Consider the following 17,243-nt stretch of genomic DNA (forward strand, 5'->3'; position numbering starts at 1 on the left):
TTCTGCATTGAGTTGGGGATTGGACTGAATGGCCTCTATGACTCCTTCCAATTCTGTGACTCTGATTCTGCAACGTCCAAGGCCAATAAAGTAAGTGTGCAGGATTGTTTGAGTCAAAAAGAAACTAGCGTCTCTGCTCAATCATTTGGCAAAAGGAAGCGGGGGAGGGAACTGAATTCAGCCCCATCCCCTTCTAGACCAACAGATTGGGAGAGAGTTCAGCATGCAGCCCCAACTGTGGGAAATCACATGTATGCATTTGCATGCACAACTAACTGCATTCTCTTGGAGTGTATATATACATTTAATGGACAAGACAGCTTTAGTGATTTGCCATTCAACCACACTGGTGTTCTTTAAAACTGGCTTGCGTCTCTTCTGCAGTGTACATTTGACTGGCATCTGTGTGGTAAAGTGCTCCAATTAGCCTCTACATTTCCTGTTCATGCTGTATGTTTTTACCCTACCGTTCTTTCAAAGAGCTCAGAGTGGCATGCCTAGTTGTCCTGTCCTCCTCACAACAACCCTATAAGGTAGATTAAGCAAAGACTGAGGGACTAACCCAAACAAGCATTAAGGCAAAGTGAGGATTCCAACCTGGATCTCCCAGATCCTTAACTGGCAATCTAGTTGCTATGCCACAAGTTGCCATAATTTGGAAGTGACTTTGACGGCATATAATACATACATACCCTCCACCCTCTCTTTCAGTTCCTTTTACACTAAAAAAAAGAAGGTTAAAAAGAAGAGAGAAGAACAGTAGAACCTGCTCTGGGTCCCCACTGATGTGAAAAGCTTGTCCTGCAGGAAATTCAAAAACTCAGTTTTGCAGAGGAAGCTGGACAGGAAGGCGCCCTGTCTATTGACATCCACCCCTCCCAGTCAAAATGTCTTTCCTCTCTAGGAATAGGAGCTCTGTGGTTTTAACCTCTAGAACGTCAGGCGAAAGGGCTGTCTGTCTCTCAATTGTTGAAAGCAGGGTCAGGATTTCTTATTTTTTCAACAACAACAACAAAAGAACACACCAGACTGTTTCTGGGTCCTTCTTGGTTCTGCCATTTGGGAGAGAGGAAGTAGTTGGGAAAGTGGGAGGGGAAAGCGGTCACAGGGAAAAGGAAGTATACAGAAGCCCAAGTATACAGAAGAGGCAGTGTGATGTAGTGGTGAGAGTGTCAGACTAGAACCTGGTTCAAGTCTCCCCTCAGCCACGAAATTTGCTGAGTGACTTTGGGCCATTCACTCTCTCTCTCCACACACACCCCTGCTCTCATCCAAGCCTACCTCATAGGGGTGATGTAAGGATAAAATAGAGGTGTGGAGAACTGAGTGCTTGCATATGCAGTGGGATAAATATGGATATCGAATGTAACAATTTAAAAAAAAAACTGCTGCTTTTGCACCTGACAGGCATGAGTTTGATGATCTGAGATCCAGGGTGGTATCGTGAACAAAGGAGTCAGACTTTAATTGGAAAGTCTTGAGTTCAAGTTACTGCTTTGCCATTTAAACTGTGGAGTTCCAGATTCTCTCAGGCTTACCTGTCTCCCAGGGTTATGAGGTAAGACAGGCGATACATCCCCTTTTCTCGTTACAGAAAGTGTTACAAACAAGACTGATTTGCTACAGTTAATTGTAAGAGCATCAGCATTTTAGATTGGGAAAATATGTGAATCTCTGAAACTAGCAGTCTATTTTTCTCCACTAATCAAAAAACTTGCCATTTATATAGTGTTTTCAGTGCTCAATGTGATTTATGGTATTATCTTGTAAAGTTTATGCCAACTGTGTAAAGATGCCAGCTATGTAAAGTGGTATTATTCATGTAACACATGAGGAGGAAGTATTGATGGCTGAGTTGGGATTATGAAGATATTTTGAGGCAGTCTTTTTTTATTTAAAAAAATTATTTTATTTATTATTAGGCTTTTACCCTGCCCCTTCCTGACCGGAGTCAACTGAGGGTGACCCTCACTTAGAATTATTAAAACTGTCAATAATTCATACATTAAAAATTGCAACAAACAATATCTCCTGGTGCTCTAATCCTCTTATTCACCATTTGGTGACTAACCAAAGAAAGAAGAACCTAAAAAACATCAGTCCAAATATGACGGATATCTAATCAATATAAATAAAATATAATGATGAAACAGAAATAAAGATAGGAGCAGCAGTGGTGTAGGAGGTTAAGAGCTCGTGTATCTAATCTGGAGGAACCGGGTTTGATTCCCAGCTCTGCCACCTGAGCTGTGGAGGCTTATCTGGGGAATTCAGATTAGCCTGTGCACTCCCACACATGCCAGCTGGGTGACCTAGGGCTAGTCACAGCTTCTCAGAGCTCTCTCAGCCCCACCCACCTCACAGGGTGTTTGTTGTGAGGGGGGAAGGGCAAGGAGTTTGTAAACCCCTTTGAGTCTCCTGCAGGAGAGAAAGGGGGGATATAAATCCAAACTCTTCCTCTTCTTCTTCTTCTTCTTCAAATGATGTGCTTTGTCAATTACCAGTTGTACTTTTGGCAGCTGCCTTGGGGAGTTTCATGAGGCAGGACAGAAATGCAGCAAACATTTTCACCAGTGTATTCTGCAACTGTGTCCGGGATTGTTGATATTCACCACATTTTTGTAGAAACCAGCAATAGATCCGGAGCATTGGGACCAGAAAGCTAGGAGTTGATCTGATGTCCAAGTGAATCTGAAGGGAGGCTTCTTATGGTGTAAACCTGTGTTGCATAATTTTACTTATTTATTTATTTTCAATTTATAGGGCACCCTTTCCTATATGGGCTCAGATCAGCTCACAGCATTGGTTGCAGCAGTAAAATAGATAAAACATAACTATATCCCAGTGCTACTAACCTCCTGGGAGAGGTGGACAGTCAAATGAAGTTAAACCCTCCCTGCCATAAAATCCACATTCATGCATACATTGAGGAAGGGAAAGACAGAACAAAGAGGGGAGAGGGAGAGAGGAAGGGAGGCCAACTAGATGGATACTGTTGCTGCCTCAACCATAGGCCTGCTGGAATAGCTTTGTTTTACAGTAAATAACTCACAATTGGACACATTCTGACTGCATTTTTCTTTTCCAGGAAATGGCAGGGGGCATGAGAATCTCTTGGTTTTCAAGGAGAAAGCAGAACATATGTTTTTGAATTTCCTAAATACTGAAGAGCCTTCCTCATAGCCTGCTTCAATGCATTACTATCACCTCTTCTGGAAGAATGATACGTACGTATTCCTTACCCTCAATGTATTCGCCCTGGCACATGGACACAGCTGAAACAGCTAACCTTGAGTTATTATATTGTCCTCTGTATAGGAACATTCAGTCTTTATAAATAGCTCCAATCTTATCAGACTTTCCAAGCAGATCCAGCATGGTGTAGTGGTTAAAGCATGAGGCTAGGATCTGGGACGGTTGCCCTGTAAATTGAAAATATAAAATTAATCAGGTCTTATTTATTTGCTTGGATCCCTGCTCTGCTATGGAAGCTTGCTGGGTGATCTTGGGCCCATCACACACTCTCAACCTAACCTATTTCACAAGGTTGTTTTGAGAATAAAACAAGGAAAGGAAAACGAAGTAAGCCGCTTTAGGTCTCCTTTGAGGGACAAAAGGGGGGGGGATATAAATAAACAAGTAAGACCTGATGAATGTCATATTTTCCTCTCAGATTGTTCTAATGAGACCACCTTTAAGGTGGCCAGAGTTTGAATTTTGGCATATTTAACATGGAAACAAGTTAAGTTTTTTTAAAAAGAACAAAGATTTTGGGGTAGGGTTGTTTGGGATATTCCTGGAGATTTGGGGCTAGAGTTTGGGGAGGGGAAGGAGCTCAGCGGGGCTGTGATGCCATACAGCCCACTCTGCCAAGTTGCCTTTCCTGCAGAGAAACAGATCTACACTGTCAGTTGTAATTCCAGGAGAACTCCAGGTTCCACCTGGAGGTTGGCATCTCCAGCTGCACTAAAAAAAGACTAACAGATTTATTGTGGCACAAGAGTCTGTAGAAGCAGATGTGGTGGTGAAAAGTATTGGCGAGAACAAACGTAGCTGGTTTGCCATTGATTAACTCTGAATAGCAATGCCGCACTTCCTTAGTGCTCTCCCCCAGCCCCCCTGCCCCCCACTGACCAGAGCTGACTCTGCTTAGCTTCTGAGATCTGATGAGATCCGGCTAGCCTGGGCCATCCAGGTCAGGCTGGTCCAATAGACCTGCCTGTTTCCAAGGTGCCGCAGGATTCTTTGTTGCTGCATCAGCTGTCTGCCGGCTAGTTCCACCTTCCCTTCCTAGAATTTGGTTTCCTGCAGAAAGGGTTAAGCTGACCGAGTCTGGGTGCCTAGTGTGGCATCAAGGAAGGAGGGTTGTAAACTGGGTTAAGTCACTTCCTGTGTTTCACTGCACCCCCCCCTTTTCGCCTGGGAAAGAGTCCAGTGTTGGGGGGTCAGTGTGGCTGGGAAGGGAATCAGGTGAGCTGAAAGTGTGTTTGGGAAATGAAAGGCGGGAGGGGGGGCTGGTGGGAAACTCCCATGAGAATTGGGTACCTGTTTAATTATAGATTTGATCCACAGGTAAACATAGCCAACACTTTGCCTGGCTGGCTCATAAGGAGGGGGTGGGAGCAGAAAGCGTTGTGAGAATGTGCAATGGTGGGGAGGCGGCAGCCAGGAAAGAGAGTGAGAAGCCCCCCCCCCCCAAAGCAGTGAGGTGGGCTGTGTCACATCTCTTCCACAAATGCACAGGGATAGGTCTATCAGTGGCCACAAGAGCAATGTGCAACTTTGCAATACAGAGGCAGTACAGTTTTGGATACCACGGGTTTGAGTACAAAGAGTAAGGGGAGGGCCATTGATTGCCATACCCTGAACAAAGTTTTCCAAAACTGTCTGTTGGAAACATGGTACTAGGCTATATGGACTCTTTGTTCTCTGTTCTTAAAGCTACAGGTAAAATAGATTTTGAAGATGAGGCGTGAGAGTTCAGTGGAACCTCCATGCTTGGAGGCAGTGTATCTCTGAATACCAGTCGCTAAAGAGCAATTGGAGGGAGAAGCTTTGTCCTCTCTGACCTGGTTGTAGTTTTTCTCCTGGCATCAAACTGGCCATTCCAGGGATGCTGGAGTAAATGGATTTGTGCTTCGATCCAATATGTTCTTCTCCACAACTGGAATGTAGATTCCTCTTCTGCACTGAGGTGTGTAATCCAACAGGAAGCTGGATTTGAAACATCCAGGAGTCAGACTGTAATGCTCATTCACAAGAAGTTAGGTGAAATTCTTTCTAACAGATGCACCTGATTAACGGAGTGGTGGATTTTTTGTAAAAGAACACTTTAAATACATTATGACATTTTAGACTTCTACAAATGAGTTCAAATGTAATAAAAATGAATTGTTTGAAATGTAGGCTGCAGTCTCAGTTATACTATGCCCAGGAGCAAGCTGCACTGAATACAGTGGGGGCTTACTCCTGAGTAGATATGCCTAGGCTAATGCTTTGTGGTTGCAGGTCTAAGCAATAAGTACTATTGAATTTTTTTGCTGTTTGGGATCTGGATGCATAATTTCTTTAATAAATCTGAGTGTTCCTATAGGATGTTTTTAAGTGTTCAAAGTTCTTTAACTATTTTGGCTCAGTAGCCCTTAAAATGACATTTGGGACTCTTTAATTTGGAGAGAAGATGTCTGAGGGGGGATATGATTGAAGTCTATAAAATTATGCATGGGATAGAAAATGTTAACAGAGAGAAATGTTTCTCTCTTTCTCACAATACTAAAACCAGGGGGCATACATTGAAAATGCTGGGGGGAAGAATTAGGACTAATAAAAGGAAACATTTCTTCACGCAATGTGTGATTGGTGTTTGGAATATGCTGCCACAGGAGGTGGTGATGGCCACTAAGCTGGAAAGCTTTAAAAGGGGCTTGGACAGATTTGTGGAGAAGTCAATCTATGGCTACCAATCTTGATCCTCCTTGATCTGAGATTACAAATGCCTTAGTAGACCAGGTGCTCAGGAGCAGCAGCAGCAGAAGGCCTTTGCTTTCACATTCTGCATGTGAGCTCCCAAAGGCATCTGGTAGGCCACTGCGAGTAGCAGAGTGCTGGACTAGATGGACTCTGGTCTGATCCAGCAGGCTCTTTCTTATATTCTTATGACATAATATTATTATTTTGTAGTAGTAGGCGAACTGGGAAGGTAATGGCAAACCACCCTGTGAACATTTTCTGCCTAGTAAGCATTGTGATACGAGGTCAGTAATGGGTCAGTAATGATCCCACGCTTGCTACCTTTATTCTTTTGTAGATGGAAGCCAACTTAGAGATGAATCTGCTGGAACAAGTCTAAACTGGTCTACTCAGAAGTAAGTCCCATTTTATTCAATGGGACTTACTCCCAGGAAAGTGTCCTTAGGATTTCAGCCTGAGTCTACCTGGTAAGTATGTCCAAGAAAGGATTCTGACTCATATTCCTAACTGCTGTATTCCAAAGAGGACAGCCGGAAGTTAACAACAAATTTAATAGGGAATTGTTTCAGGACATTTTCTAGAAAATCTTGATTTGAAAAATGTCCAGATTAATCTTCTAATGCCCTGCATCAATTAAGATACTATTTACCCTATTTATCAGACTTACAGGAATTATGCAATACATTTAAAGCATGTCACACTAATTAGACATGTACAAATATCTCAGTGGGTCCCCCACCCCCCAATAATAGAGCTAAAATTAAGAGGGAAATACTGGACAGAGCATTGACTATGGCTTAAATGCTGTGTGTTCAAACAAATTCAGAATTCTGCCTGGAAATTATTTTTAGTGGGGTGTTGGTAAACGTTAAGAGTTTCAGACTGGAATCTGGAAGACCCGCATTCAAATTCATTGTCTACGATGGAAGTTTGCTGGATGACCTTGGGCCAGTCACACACTTTCAGTCTAACCTACCTTGCAGTGTTGTTGTGAGGATACAATGGAGGAGAGGAAAATGATGTCAGCTGTTTGGGGTCTCCACTGGGGAAAAAGGCAGGGTATAAACCAAGTAAATAAATACACTGATAAAGATGCTATGAGACACAAGGATGTAATAGCAGATTTTTCAATGTGGTTTTCACTTTAAGGGGGAAAATATGATGGCAGTATGCTAATTTCAACACCTTCAGAGATGGGTGCAGGTTATGCTACTGGTGAGAGAAAGAAAGGGCAAAGTCTGTGAAGCTGTGACCCCTGACTCAAATCTTACCCTTTTGTGAACTCACTTGCTAGATGGCCTTAGGAAGGGAGGGCTCTTCAACCAACCTTCTGCAATATGGGGATGATATTACTGTCCTACTTTATAGGGTTGTTGTAAGGATTGCACTGAGATTATGAAACAAAATCTGGGAGGGACAGCTAAGACCTTAGGAGACAGAAATAAAATTAAACATTAGCTGGATAGGTTGGAAACCCAAGAAAATGCAATGCAGCAGAGAGCAATGAAAAATTCTGCATTTAGACCAAATGCCAGGCATACATGGCTTGGCAGGACTGTAGGCAAAAAGGGGCTTAGGGAGCATCCTCAGCTCAGTGGCAGAGCATCTGTTTGGCATGCAGAAGGTCCTCAGGTTCAAGCCCTGGCATCTCCAGTTAAAAGGGTCACATCTTAGGTGATGGGAAAGAGACCCAGGAGAGCTGCTGCCTGCCGGAGTAGACATGACGGACATTGATGAGCCTGTGGTCTGATTCAGTGAAGGCAGCTTCATGTGAACATGGCAGGGTGGCAGAGCATCTGCCTCGCATACAGAAGGTCCCCATTTGGTACCCTTGAGAGCCACTGCCAGTCTGAGCAGAGAATACTAACTAGGAGATCTTAAAGCAGACCATAGATCACTGAGAAGCTTACAGGGACCAGAAGGAGGAGGAGGAGAAGTCTCCCCACATTTAGCTAATTTGTTTATGGATAATTTTGGGAAGATGCAATTACTAATCCTATTAATAATCCTTTTTTTTGATGAGATATAATTTATAAGAGATTCATTCATTCATTTATTAATATTGTACCCCGCCCTCCCCCGAAGGGCTCATTCACTGATGACTTGTTTTTCTTTTTTGGGGATTTTAACAAAGTTAATTTATGTACTAACTGGCTTAACACCCTGCAGGATAATATTATGTTTACTTCCAATAAAAGTCTGCATCAATTACCTGTCTTGGACTTGATCAGAACTACTAAAGATAGACAAATGACTGTGGTTCTTTACCAGAAGCCAACAGATAGAAATAGATATCTTTTTTTCACCCATATTATTTAAAAAATTGCCTTATGGCATATTTTTAAGAGCCAAGTGGAACTCCACCTCTCATAAGAATTACAAAAAAGCCACTAGGAGTGTAGAAATCAAACTACTCAATTGGGGTTATCCCTGGGAAATTATTAAAAGAACTAGAGGCAAAGTGGACCAGGTTGAAAGACAGCATCTGTTTATACCAAAAACTACAAAAAACCCTCAATAGAATAGTAGATTATTTTCAGTATTCCATACACAGTGAAAAATTTGACGGATTATACTTAAATATTGGCCAGTTATCAAGGATTTACCTGTTATCAAGGATCCCACGTTAATACGTTAACAAGGGCTGATGTTAGAAAGGTGACAAATAACATTTCAAATATTGTAGGACACTGTAAGTGCAGTGGGTGCTCAATTATCAAGTTGACAACAGAATGTAAAGAAGTTGTGATGGAAGAACAAGGTTTCAGAAAGAGATTGGAGAGATTCTTGAACTGTTACACTTGCAATATAATTCATTTGTTACACTGCGAATGTGATTTGATCTATGTTGGACAAACAACAGTGAAATTATGCATAAGAATTTTTGGAACATATCTCCAGAATCTGCAATTGTGCTCACTTGCTCACCCTCTTCTCGTGCATTCCCAACACTCCAAGAAACTCAGCCAGGTGGCACAGCAGTTCAATTGCTGAGGAAAAGCTATAGGTCTCTTCTCCTCTAGTCCTCTTCATCAAAGGGGTTTGTAAACAGGAACTTTTGCAATCACAGCTCCTTACACTGTTGTCCCAACGAAGTTCACAGATTTATTAGCAAAATTCCCAAGGTTAAATCTTCACCTCACCATGTAACATATCAAATCTTAAAAGATGTAACTAATACAAAAATAACACTCCCAGCCACAAAGATTTAGGGAGGAACAAAAACGGAAAAACAAAAACCCAGCTCTCGGTTAAAACACAGAGTTCCTCCCTTACTTCCCAGCTGACTTAAAAAGTTAATTACCCTCCTCAAGGACTGGCGCCCCTTTTCATCACTGAAGCCTGTGATAACCATTTTCAGATGTGATTAGGCAAAGAGCAAGATTGCAGGAGACAGTTTGTCTAATAAAGTCAACCCTCCTACAATATGAAGCCTACAACCCTCCACTAGTACAACACTTCACAGAGAAGCATGCTTCAGATGCCTTTAAAGTGACAGTCCTTGTGACAGTCGAGAGAAGTGCAACCTGTCAAAATATCAAACATAGACTTTTGCAATTGGAAGGACAGTATATTTTTAAATTAAACTCAATTGGACCATCTGGACTCAATCAAAGTATAGACTATTCAGTGTTTCTGTAAAGCCAGTGACAGGTGCCTGGGATTGATTAATTACACCTGTATTTAAGGAAGGAAGGTGTTGCAGAATTGCTTGCCCTTGAGGACGAACACAAACAGGGGAAGATGCAGTCTTTCACAGTCCCAGTTATGAAGCTTAAAACAATGCAAGACTTTTACATGGATTAATGTTTGTTGGTTACTTTTGTTTCAATTACTGTATTAACGTTCTGCATATTACTTGCAGGAGAGCAGAAGCAAATGACTCTTAAATATAATGGGCATATATATGTGTGTGTGTGTATACACATACACACACACATACATACATATATATACACACACACATATATACATATACACATTTATACATATATATATACATATATACATACATACACACACACACACATATAGTAGAGACTGTGTAGCAAATTAGTAATGTGAAGAAACAACTATTATGAATTTGTTTTAGATTCTTTATTCCTACTATGTGATTCTCTGGCATCTAGCTATTTAGGCCAAATTGAAGGACTTCTGAGGCCAAATGTCCTGGGATTTGGTTAGCCCAAACAGAATAATCTGAGAAGGAGCGAGCAAGTGTGCTGCTTCCCTAGGAATTATAAAAGACAGTATTGCATTTTGTGACTTACAAGTTGTTTGGCTATCTTTGAGCTTCAAAGCTGTAGAGCTAATACAGTTATAATACTGGGTTTGATTCCCTGCTCTGCCACTTGAACTATGGAAGCTTATCTGGTAAACCAGATTAGCTTGTGTGCTCCAGCACATGCCAGCTGGGTGACCTTGGGCTAGTCACAGTTCTTCAGAGTTCTCTCAGCCTCACCAACCTCACAGGGTGTTTGTTGTGGGGGGTGGGAGGAGGGAATGAAGATTGTAAGTCCCTTTGAGTCTCCTCACAGGAGAGAAAGGGGGGATATAAATTATTCTTATTCTCCTCCTCCTTATTATTATTATTATCATCATTGTCGTCGTCATTATTATTATTATTTGTGGTCAGAGAATCTGAATGATTGTGTACCATGTATGTGTTTCTGAAATTGCTGTTAATATATATTATTTAAGAAACCATCTTGTGTTATTGCAAGAGAGTTAGCCTAGGCTGCAGAGTGGTTTGTTGCTTAATGTAACGTTGCTTAACTCACCCCAAATTGGTATCAATACCTGGAGGTTGGCATCCCTATCGATCTGCCTTTTATTGGCCCAGCAAGGTCATTGTTGTCTACTCAGACTGGCAGTAGGTCTCCAGGGTCTGTCACACTACCTACCACCTGATCCTTAAGTGGAGGTTCTATCTAGGATCTTCTGTATTCCAAACAGATGGTCTAGCACGGTGCCATAGGCCCCTCCTCAAACTTCACAACGACAGTGTCAATCAAAGATTTCCTAAAACATTAACCATTTGATTGTGGTCCAGTATGCAAGAAGGGAGGGGGAAGCAGTCAAAGCCATGCATAAATTAACTTTTGGGTTGAACACATGCAGGTGCCTTATACTGAATCAGACAATTGGTCTGTCGAGGTCTGTAATGTCGGCTCATAATGGCAGTGGCTCTCCCATATCTCAGGCAAAGGTCTTTTTCCTCACCCATTGCCTGGTCCTTTAATTGGAGATGCTGGGAATTAAATCTCTACCACTGAGCCATGTTTGTATGTGTGTAGGATGCCTGGATGCTGTCTCTGATCCATGCTGTTTGTCTCTGCTCCCTACAGGGAGAAACTCCTTTTGCTACATGATCTTTCCGATCCAATTGTCTGCCTCAAGCCATAGCAGCCAGCTGTGTGGCCTCATTGATTGTGCAGGGCTAAGAAGCTGCCTCCCCTGCAGGTGGTCTCTGCCTTGAGAATGAGGGCTGAACAAGGGAACTCTTTGGCCACGGGTCTGCAGCTGGAGGCCGCCCTAGAACAAGAAGTGCAGACGGAAGAGCAAAACATTGTGGTGGGGAAAGGCTTACCTGCCGCCCAGTTGGAGGGTAGCCAGGGACGCTGGGAAAAGACTGAGAAAGCTTTCTCAGAAAAGGATCTTGACGGCTTACACGCACAAGAGCATCAGATGCTAACTCCGGAGTGTCCCGCAAAGGAGAATGTCCCGGAGAGCTCGGAGAGGGAGAGCAGCTCCAAGATCTGCAGTGTGGCAGAAGGTTTCTGGCAGGGGTACCAGGAAGAAGAAGAGTCAGACGAGCTGGTGAGAGGCTGGTGTTTCTCAAGAGAAAATCATGTTCTTTAAAAAGAAGTAGTGCCAGGTGCCTGCTCAGTGCATTCCATAAATTGTCCCCGGGGGGGGGGGTGCCCCTTTTCAGGAGAGTGAAGGGATGAAAGATACTTACTGGGTCTGTTACCTGCTCTAGGTAAACACTTGACCCTTAGCACTGCCACATTATTTGGGGAGAGGAGAATCCATATCAAGGGTGGGTGGGTAGAGGAGAGAAAATATGAACTGCTACGGTGACAATGTCTAAATGGATCCTCCGTGTCCAGAAATACTATTCCTCTGCATAACAGTTGCAGGGTAGGACAATAGTAGGACGCTTTGTACTTTTGGACTCTGAATTTTCTTAAAGGGGGAATTCCCCTTAAAGGGGGAATTAGACAAACTCATGAAGGTCTGTTAGCTCTGCTAGAATCAGTGGAACCTTTTTGTTGAGAGGAAGTATACCTGAACCCCTCTTAGATAATGGTAAATGGTACAATCTACAATGGTAAAAAGCTGTTCGCCTCCACATCTTCCAGAGGGTTAGTGGGTGAATCCTTTTACTAAGGAATTTTATGTAAGAGGTCAGAACAGAAAACAACCCCCTGTCAGCAGGGACAAAGAGCCACAAAATGCAGGATGAAATGTCATGATGTAAATTCTAATATCGCCAAGAAAATCCAGAGACCACTTTTATTTGTTTGTTTATTTTTCTTTTATTGAATTTATACGCTGTTCCTCCCCTCATGGGCTTGGAGCAGCTTCCAACAATAAAAGACATAAATAGATTTAATCAAAACATAACAACTTAAAAACAAACCTAGAAGGTGACAAAATGCCTTTCTGAGATTAACTTAATACAACAAGGGAGGCCAGATGGAACAACCATAGCTCCCTCAACCATATTCCTGGTGGAATAGCTGTCCGGCAGGCCCTATGGAACTGTAACAGATCCCGCCGGGTCCAGGTCTCACTGGACAAAGTGTTCCATAAAATTGGGGCCTGCCAGATCTTTCAAGTGCCAGGAACCTCCAGCAGATTTTCATTCGCCAAACGTAGTGAGCTCCATGGGACATACCAGGAGAGTTAGTTCCTGTCCACGCATCAGCACTGAAACCTTGAACTTGATCTGGTACTCCACCTGGAGCCACTGCAGCTGACGGAGGACTGGTTGAATGTGGGCCCACCATGAATTGTCTTTTGCATGTTCATCCAATGCAGAGAGGGCATTGTTGGCATAGGATTGCAGATATTCTATTGGACAATGAGCTAGAGATGGTGTAACTAATGTTATGAGGTCCTGTGATAGTGTTGCCTGGACGTGTCTGGCTTAAGAGTTCATTGCAGGATCTGATTGCTGAATTTGTTAGGAGGCACATTTGTACACAGGAACCTTAGTTAGGGGGTTGTTTATAATGCAAGGACAGGCTGCTACTCAACTCAAGGCCTGTGTGAGAGAAATCTCCCTAACCAAGAAGAGCTGTAGAACACTGATACTGTTTGTACAAGGAGCCATAAGTGATAACTGGTGGAGTTCTGCAATTCTTTCTTGGGCCTGTCTTGTCTGAGGGTTTTTCTGGGTACCAGTCTGGCTTTGTCAGTCTTGTTTCTTCATATATATATATTTGGCTCAATCTTTTATAATCCCAATAATGGATGCTGGTAATCTTTTAAGTGATGTACCCTGTCTGGTGAACTGGTGCAGATGTGATTGAAGCACAGTGCTCAACTGTAGACAGTGGACTGGGTAAGATGCTCAGGGTGGTAGTTGGAACCATGCAGATAGGTTTTTGATCAAAAATGGTGCCTGTGTGTAGCCACTCATATCCTGATGCCCAGAAGATGGTAACGTTACATGGACAGATCCAGACTCAGGTTGATAGTGGGGTGTGTCCCATACTCTGCAGGCAAGATCAGTCAAGACTCTTTGAGTGGCATTAGACCCTTGTGCTGGCTAGACTTTGGAAATAATAAGCTTACACCTGATGGACGGGTTGATCCCCTCTTAGCCCAAGGCTTAAATAGGATGAGAGGAAAGCAGCTCCATGTGTTCTGGAAGCAGCATCTAGACTTATCTTGACCAACCTTAACTGAGGCCAAAATCCTGCAAAGGAATTCCATCCACCGGAACCACAGTCTGGCACAAGAGGTGGGCTGCCAGACTGGCACTGAGTCTCCAATGGGGCAACAAAGGGAAATTCTGATGGGGGATCTCCAAGGGTCCTCAGTGGTGGCCTCTGGAGCGTGGAGTCATCTACCATGCAATGATCTCCCAGAGTTCTCTGCTCTCCTCCAGGCCATGTTTTTTTGCTTCTGTGAGATTTCTCTGTTGCAGTCTGGAGCCAGCTCAGCAGGGATCATTGGCAGGGTGAAGGTTGTTGAAGGCCAGTCATAACCTGGTTGGGAGAACATTGTAGCCCAAGAGGCTCATAATAACCAGGTACCATAAGCTGCAAGTGTCTCACAATGATCTCATGAAGTTCTACCTCATGGGGTTTTCAAGGCAAGAGATGCTCAGAGGTGGTTTGCCACTGCCACTTTCTTCATATCATCCCCAGCTGTCCTTGGTAGTCTTCCATCCAAGTACTAATCATGGCCAAACCTGTTTTGCTTCCAAACTCTGAGATTGGAACTATCAGGCTATTCAGAATAATTTTGATATTAAAAAGAAAACAATTATCTCAGTAAATCACATTGATTTAAAGAACCAATAGCTGTGTGGCACCGGGGAATTATCACAAGCCTTTCTAAAAAAACCCTTTTGATTGGAATAAATGGGGGAAAATCAAATAAACTGGATGTAATTGAGCCAGTACAGTGTAGTGGTTAAGTGTCAGATTAGGATTTAGGAGACCTGGTTTCAATTCCTCACAGTTCGATGGAAGTTCACTTGGACCAAGGACTTTTTCTCAGCCCAACCTACCTCACTATGTTGTTGTGAGTTAAAAATGGAGAAGAGAATAATGTAAGCCACTTTGGCCCCCACTGGGAAGAAAGGCAGGGTATCGATGAATTAGAATAAAAACAAAGTGTTAATTTTGTGAATATTTCTACTACTTCTTCATCAAACACCAACAGGCTAACTCTACCCCTCCCCCCCTGCCCGTGATAATAGCCACTAGAATGGCCTGGCTCACACTTCAAAACAATTAGGTTGGTCAGACTCTCTCTGAATTATACCCCAGTCACTGCTGCTCCTGCCCAAATTGGGATCAGGTGAGGCAAGGAAATTGTAGGGTCTCCTCTGGCCTTGTGCAGCTACTGACCTTTTCCTCCTTTCAGGGGCCAGTAACCTTTGAGGAAGTGGCAGTGCGTTTCACAGAGGGAGAGTGGGGCCTGCTAGATCCGGGACAAAGGGCGCTGTACAAAGAAGTCATGGTGGAGAACTATGGGAACGTGGCTTCTCTGGGTAAGAACCTCTTAGATCTTCCTTGACAGAACTTATAAAATCCAGTGCTGGCTTGAATTTAGAATCATCGCTCCAACATACTGAATTTATAGCATATCAATTTTTTCCCAGTTGCATTGCGTTGATTTTATTTTCTTGTTATTACCATTGGAGTTGCAAACTGTGTGTTAAGTGCTGTCATGTTGCTTCCGACTCATGACAACCCTATGAATCAATGTCCTCTAAAACATCCTATCGCTAATGTCCTTGCTTTAGTCTTGCAAACATTGGCCTGTGGCTTCCTTTACAGAGTCAATCCATCTCATGTTGGGTTTTCCTGTTTTCCTGCGGCCTTCAGCCTTTCCTAGCATGATTGTCCTTTCCAGTGAGTGCTGTCTTCTCATAATGTGACCAAATTACAACAGCCACAGTTTAGTCATTTTAGCTTCTAGGTACAATCCAGGCTTGATTTGATCTAGAACCCACTTTTTTGGTGTCACACTTTCCTCCCTCACGACTGCTTGGATTTAAAAAAATGTTCTGGTCGAAGGCTTTCACGGCCAGAATCACTGGGGTGCTGTGTGGTTTCCGGGCTGTATGGCCGTGTTCTAGCAGCATTCTCTCCTGACGATTCGCCTGCATCTGTGGCATTCAGATCTTTGAAGATGCCAGCCACAGATGCAGGCGAAACGTCAGGAGAGAATGCTGCTGGAACACGGCCATACAGCCCGGAAACCACACAGCAACCCAATGTTCTGGTCCTTTACTGAAGAATTAAGGTGTTGTTATGTGTGTAACGTGCTGTCAAGGCACAGCTAACATACAGTAACCCAGAGGCGTAGCAAGGGGGAAAAGCGCCCGGTGCACTCGTGGATCCTCTGCCACGTCCCACCCCGGAATGCCCCCACCATGCCCCAGAACACCCCCGCCACGTCCCCACCAGGGGCATGCACCTGGTGCATCATGCACCACCATCACCACGGAGCTACGCCCATGCACTAACCACAATAGGGTTTTCAAGGCAAGAGACAAAGAAGAACTGATTTGTCATTACCTGCCTCTGGGTAGCAGCTCTGAACTTCCTTGACAGTGGCCCTTTCCCCACTTACCGTTTGCTGCGTGTTACTGCCCCCAAATAGCGCGTGGTCCAGCAGTGCTCCCCACGAGTCCGGGCGGCGACAACGCAGCCACCCCGACTCTGCGCTTTAACGTCCCTTCAGCGCTCGTCATTTCTGATGCTGGAAGAAACGGCACCTTCTGACTGCCCCGCACAGAGCGCCGGGGCAGTGGGGAACACGACCCCGTGCCGGAACTCGCTCGCGCTGGGAGTGGCGCGCAGGAAATCATAAGTGGGGAAAGGCCCACTGTCCCATCCAAGCAGTAACTAGGGTCAACCCTGATTAAATTGAGTTAGTCCAGGCTATTTGGGTGTGAATATGTTTTTATTTATCTCTTTGCTATGAAAAATTTCAGCTGCTTTACATTAAGACTCTGTTCAAAGGACAGTCTTTCTCCTGGCCTGCTGGTAACCCTAGCTGCGCTCTGTTGGCTTTTTAAAGAGGATGTCTAGGGTGCCTTTTTCATCAAAGGCACTCAAAGGGGCATCGAGCATTAAATTAGAAAATCTAAACCAGCCATTAAATGCAATCATTACCGCTTGAAGGTAAAGCAGGCCGTTCAGTGGCAGCCAACTCAGTGCCACGCCATGAAATTTCCAGGGGTTTTCAAGTCAAGAGATGATCAGAGGTGGATTGCCATTGTCTTCCTCTTAGGGCTGCCAATCTCCAGGTGAGGCCTGAAGTTCTTCTGCTAAACAGCTAATCTTCAGACAATAGAGATCTGGTCCCCTGGAGAAAATGGATGCTTTGTAGGTGGGATTCCTTGACATTGCGAGCTGCTGAGGTCCCACCCTCCCTAAACTCTGCCTTCCCCAGCCTCCACCCGTAAACATCCACATATTTCCCAAACCAGAGCTGTCAGCCCTATTGTCTTTTTCCTTCATGGCATAAACCCCACTGAGCTCTCTTCCGAGACCCTGTCCTTCTTGGCTCAGACATCT

General features: G+C 43.8%; 1 protein-coding gene across 1 annotated transcript in view; it reads left to right on the forward strand.

Moving 5' to 3' along the window:
- The window catches only part of LOC125429865 (zinc finger protein 160-like), a 44,314-nt gene that overhangs the window by 16,825 nt on the left and 10,246 nt on the right, over positions 1-17,243 (forward strand). The window contains exons 8-9 of the mRNA XM_048491400.1: positions 11,400-11,790; positions 15,079-15,205. Of these exons, the coding sequence (XP_048347357.1) occupies positions 11,400-11,790; positions 15,079-15,205 (518 nt within the window). The remainder of the gene's footprint in view (positions 1-11,399; positions 11,791-15,078; positions 15,206-17,243) is intronic.

Source organism: Sphaerodactylus townsendi, linkage group LG03 (assembly GCF_021028975.2).
Source record: "Sphaerodactylus townsendi isolate TG3544 linkage group LG03, MPM_Stown_v2.3, whole genome shotgun sequence".
NCBI lineage: Eukaryota > Metazoa > Chordata > Lepidosauria > Squamata > Sphaerodactylidae > Sphaerodactylus > Sphaerodactylus townsendi.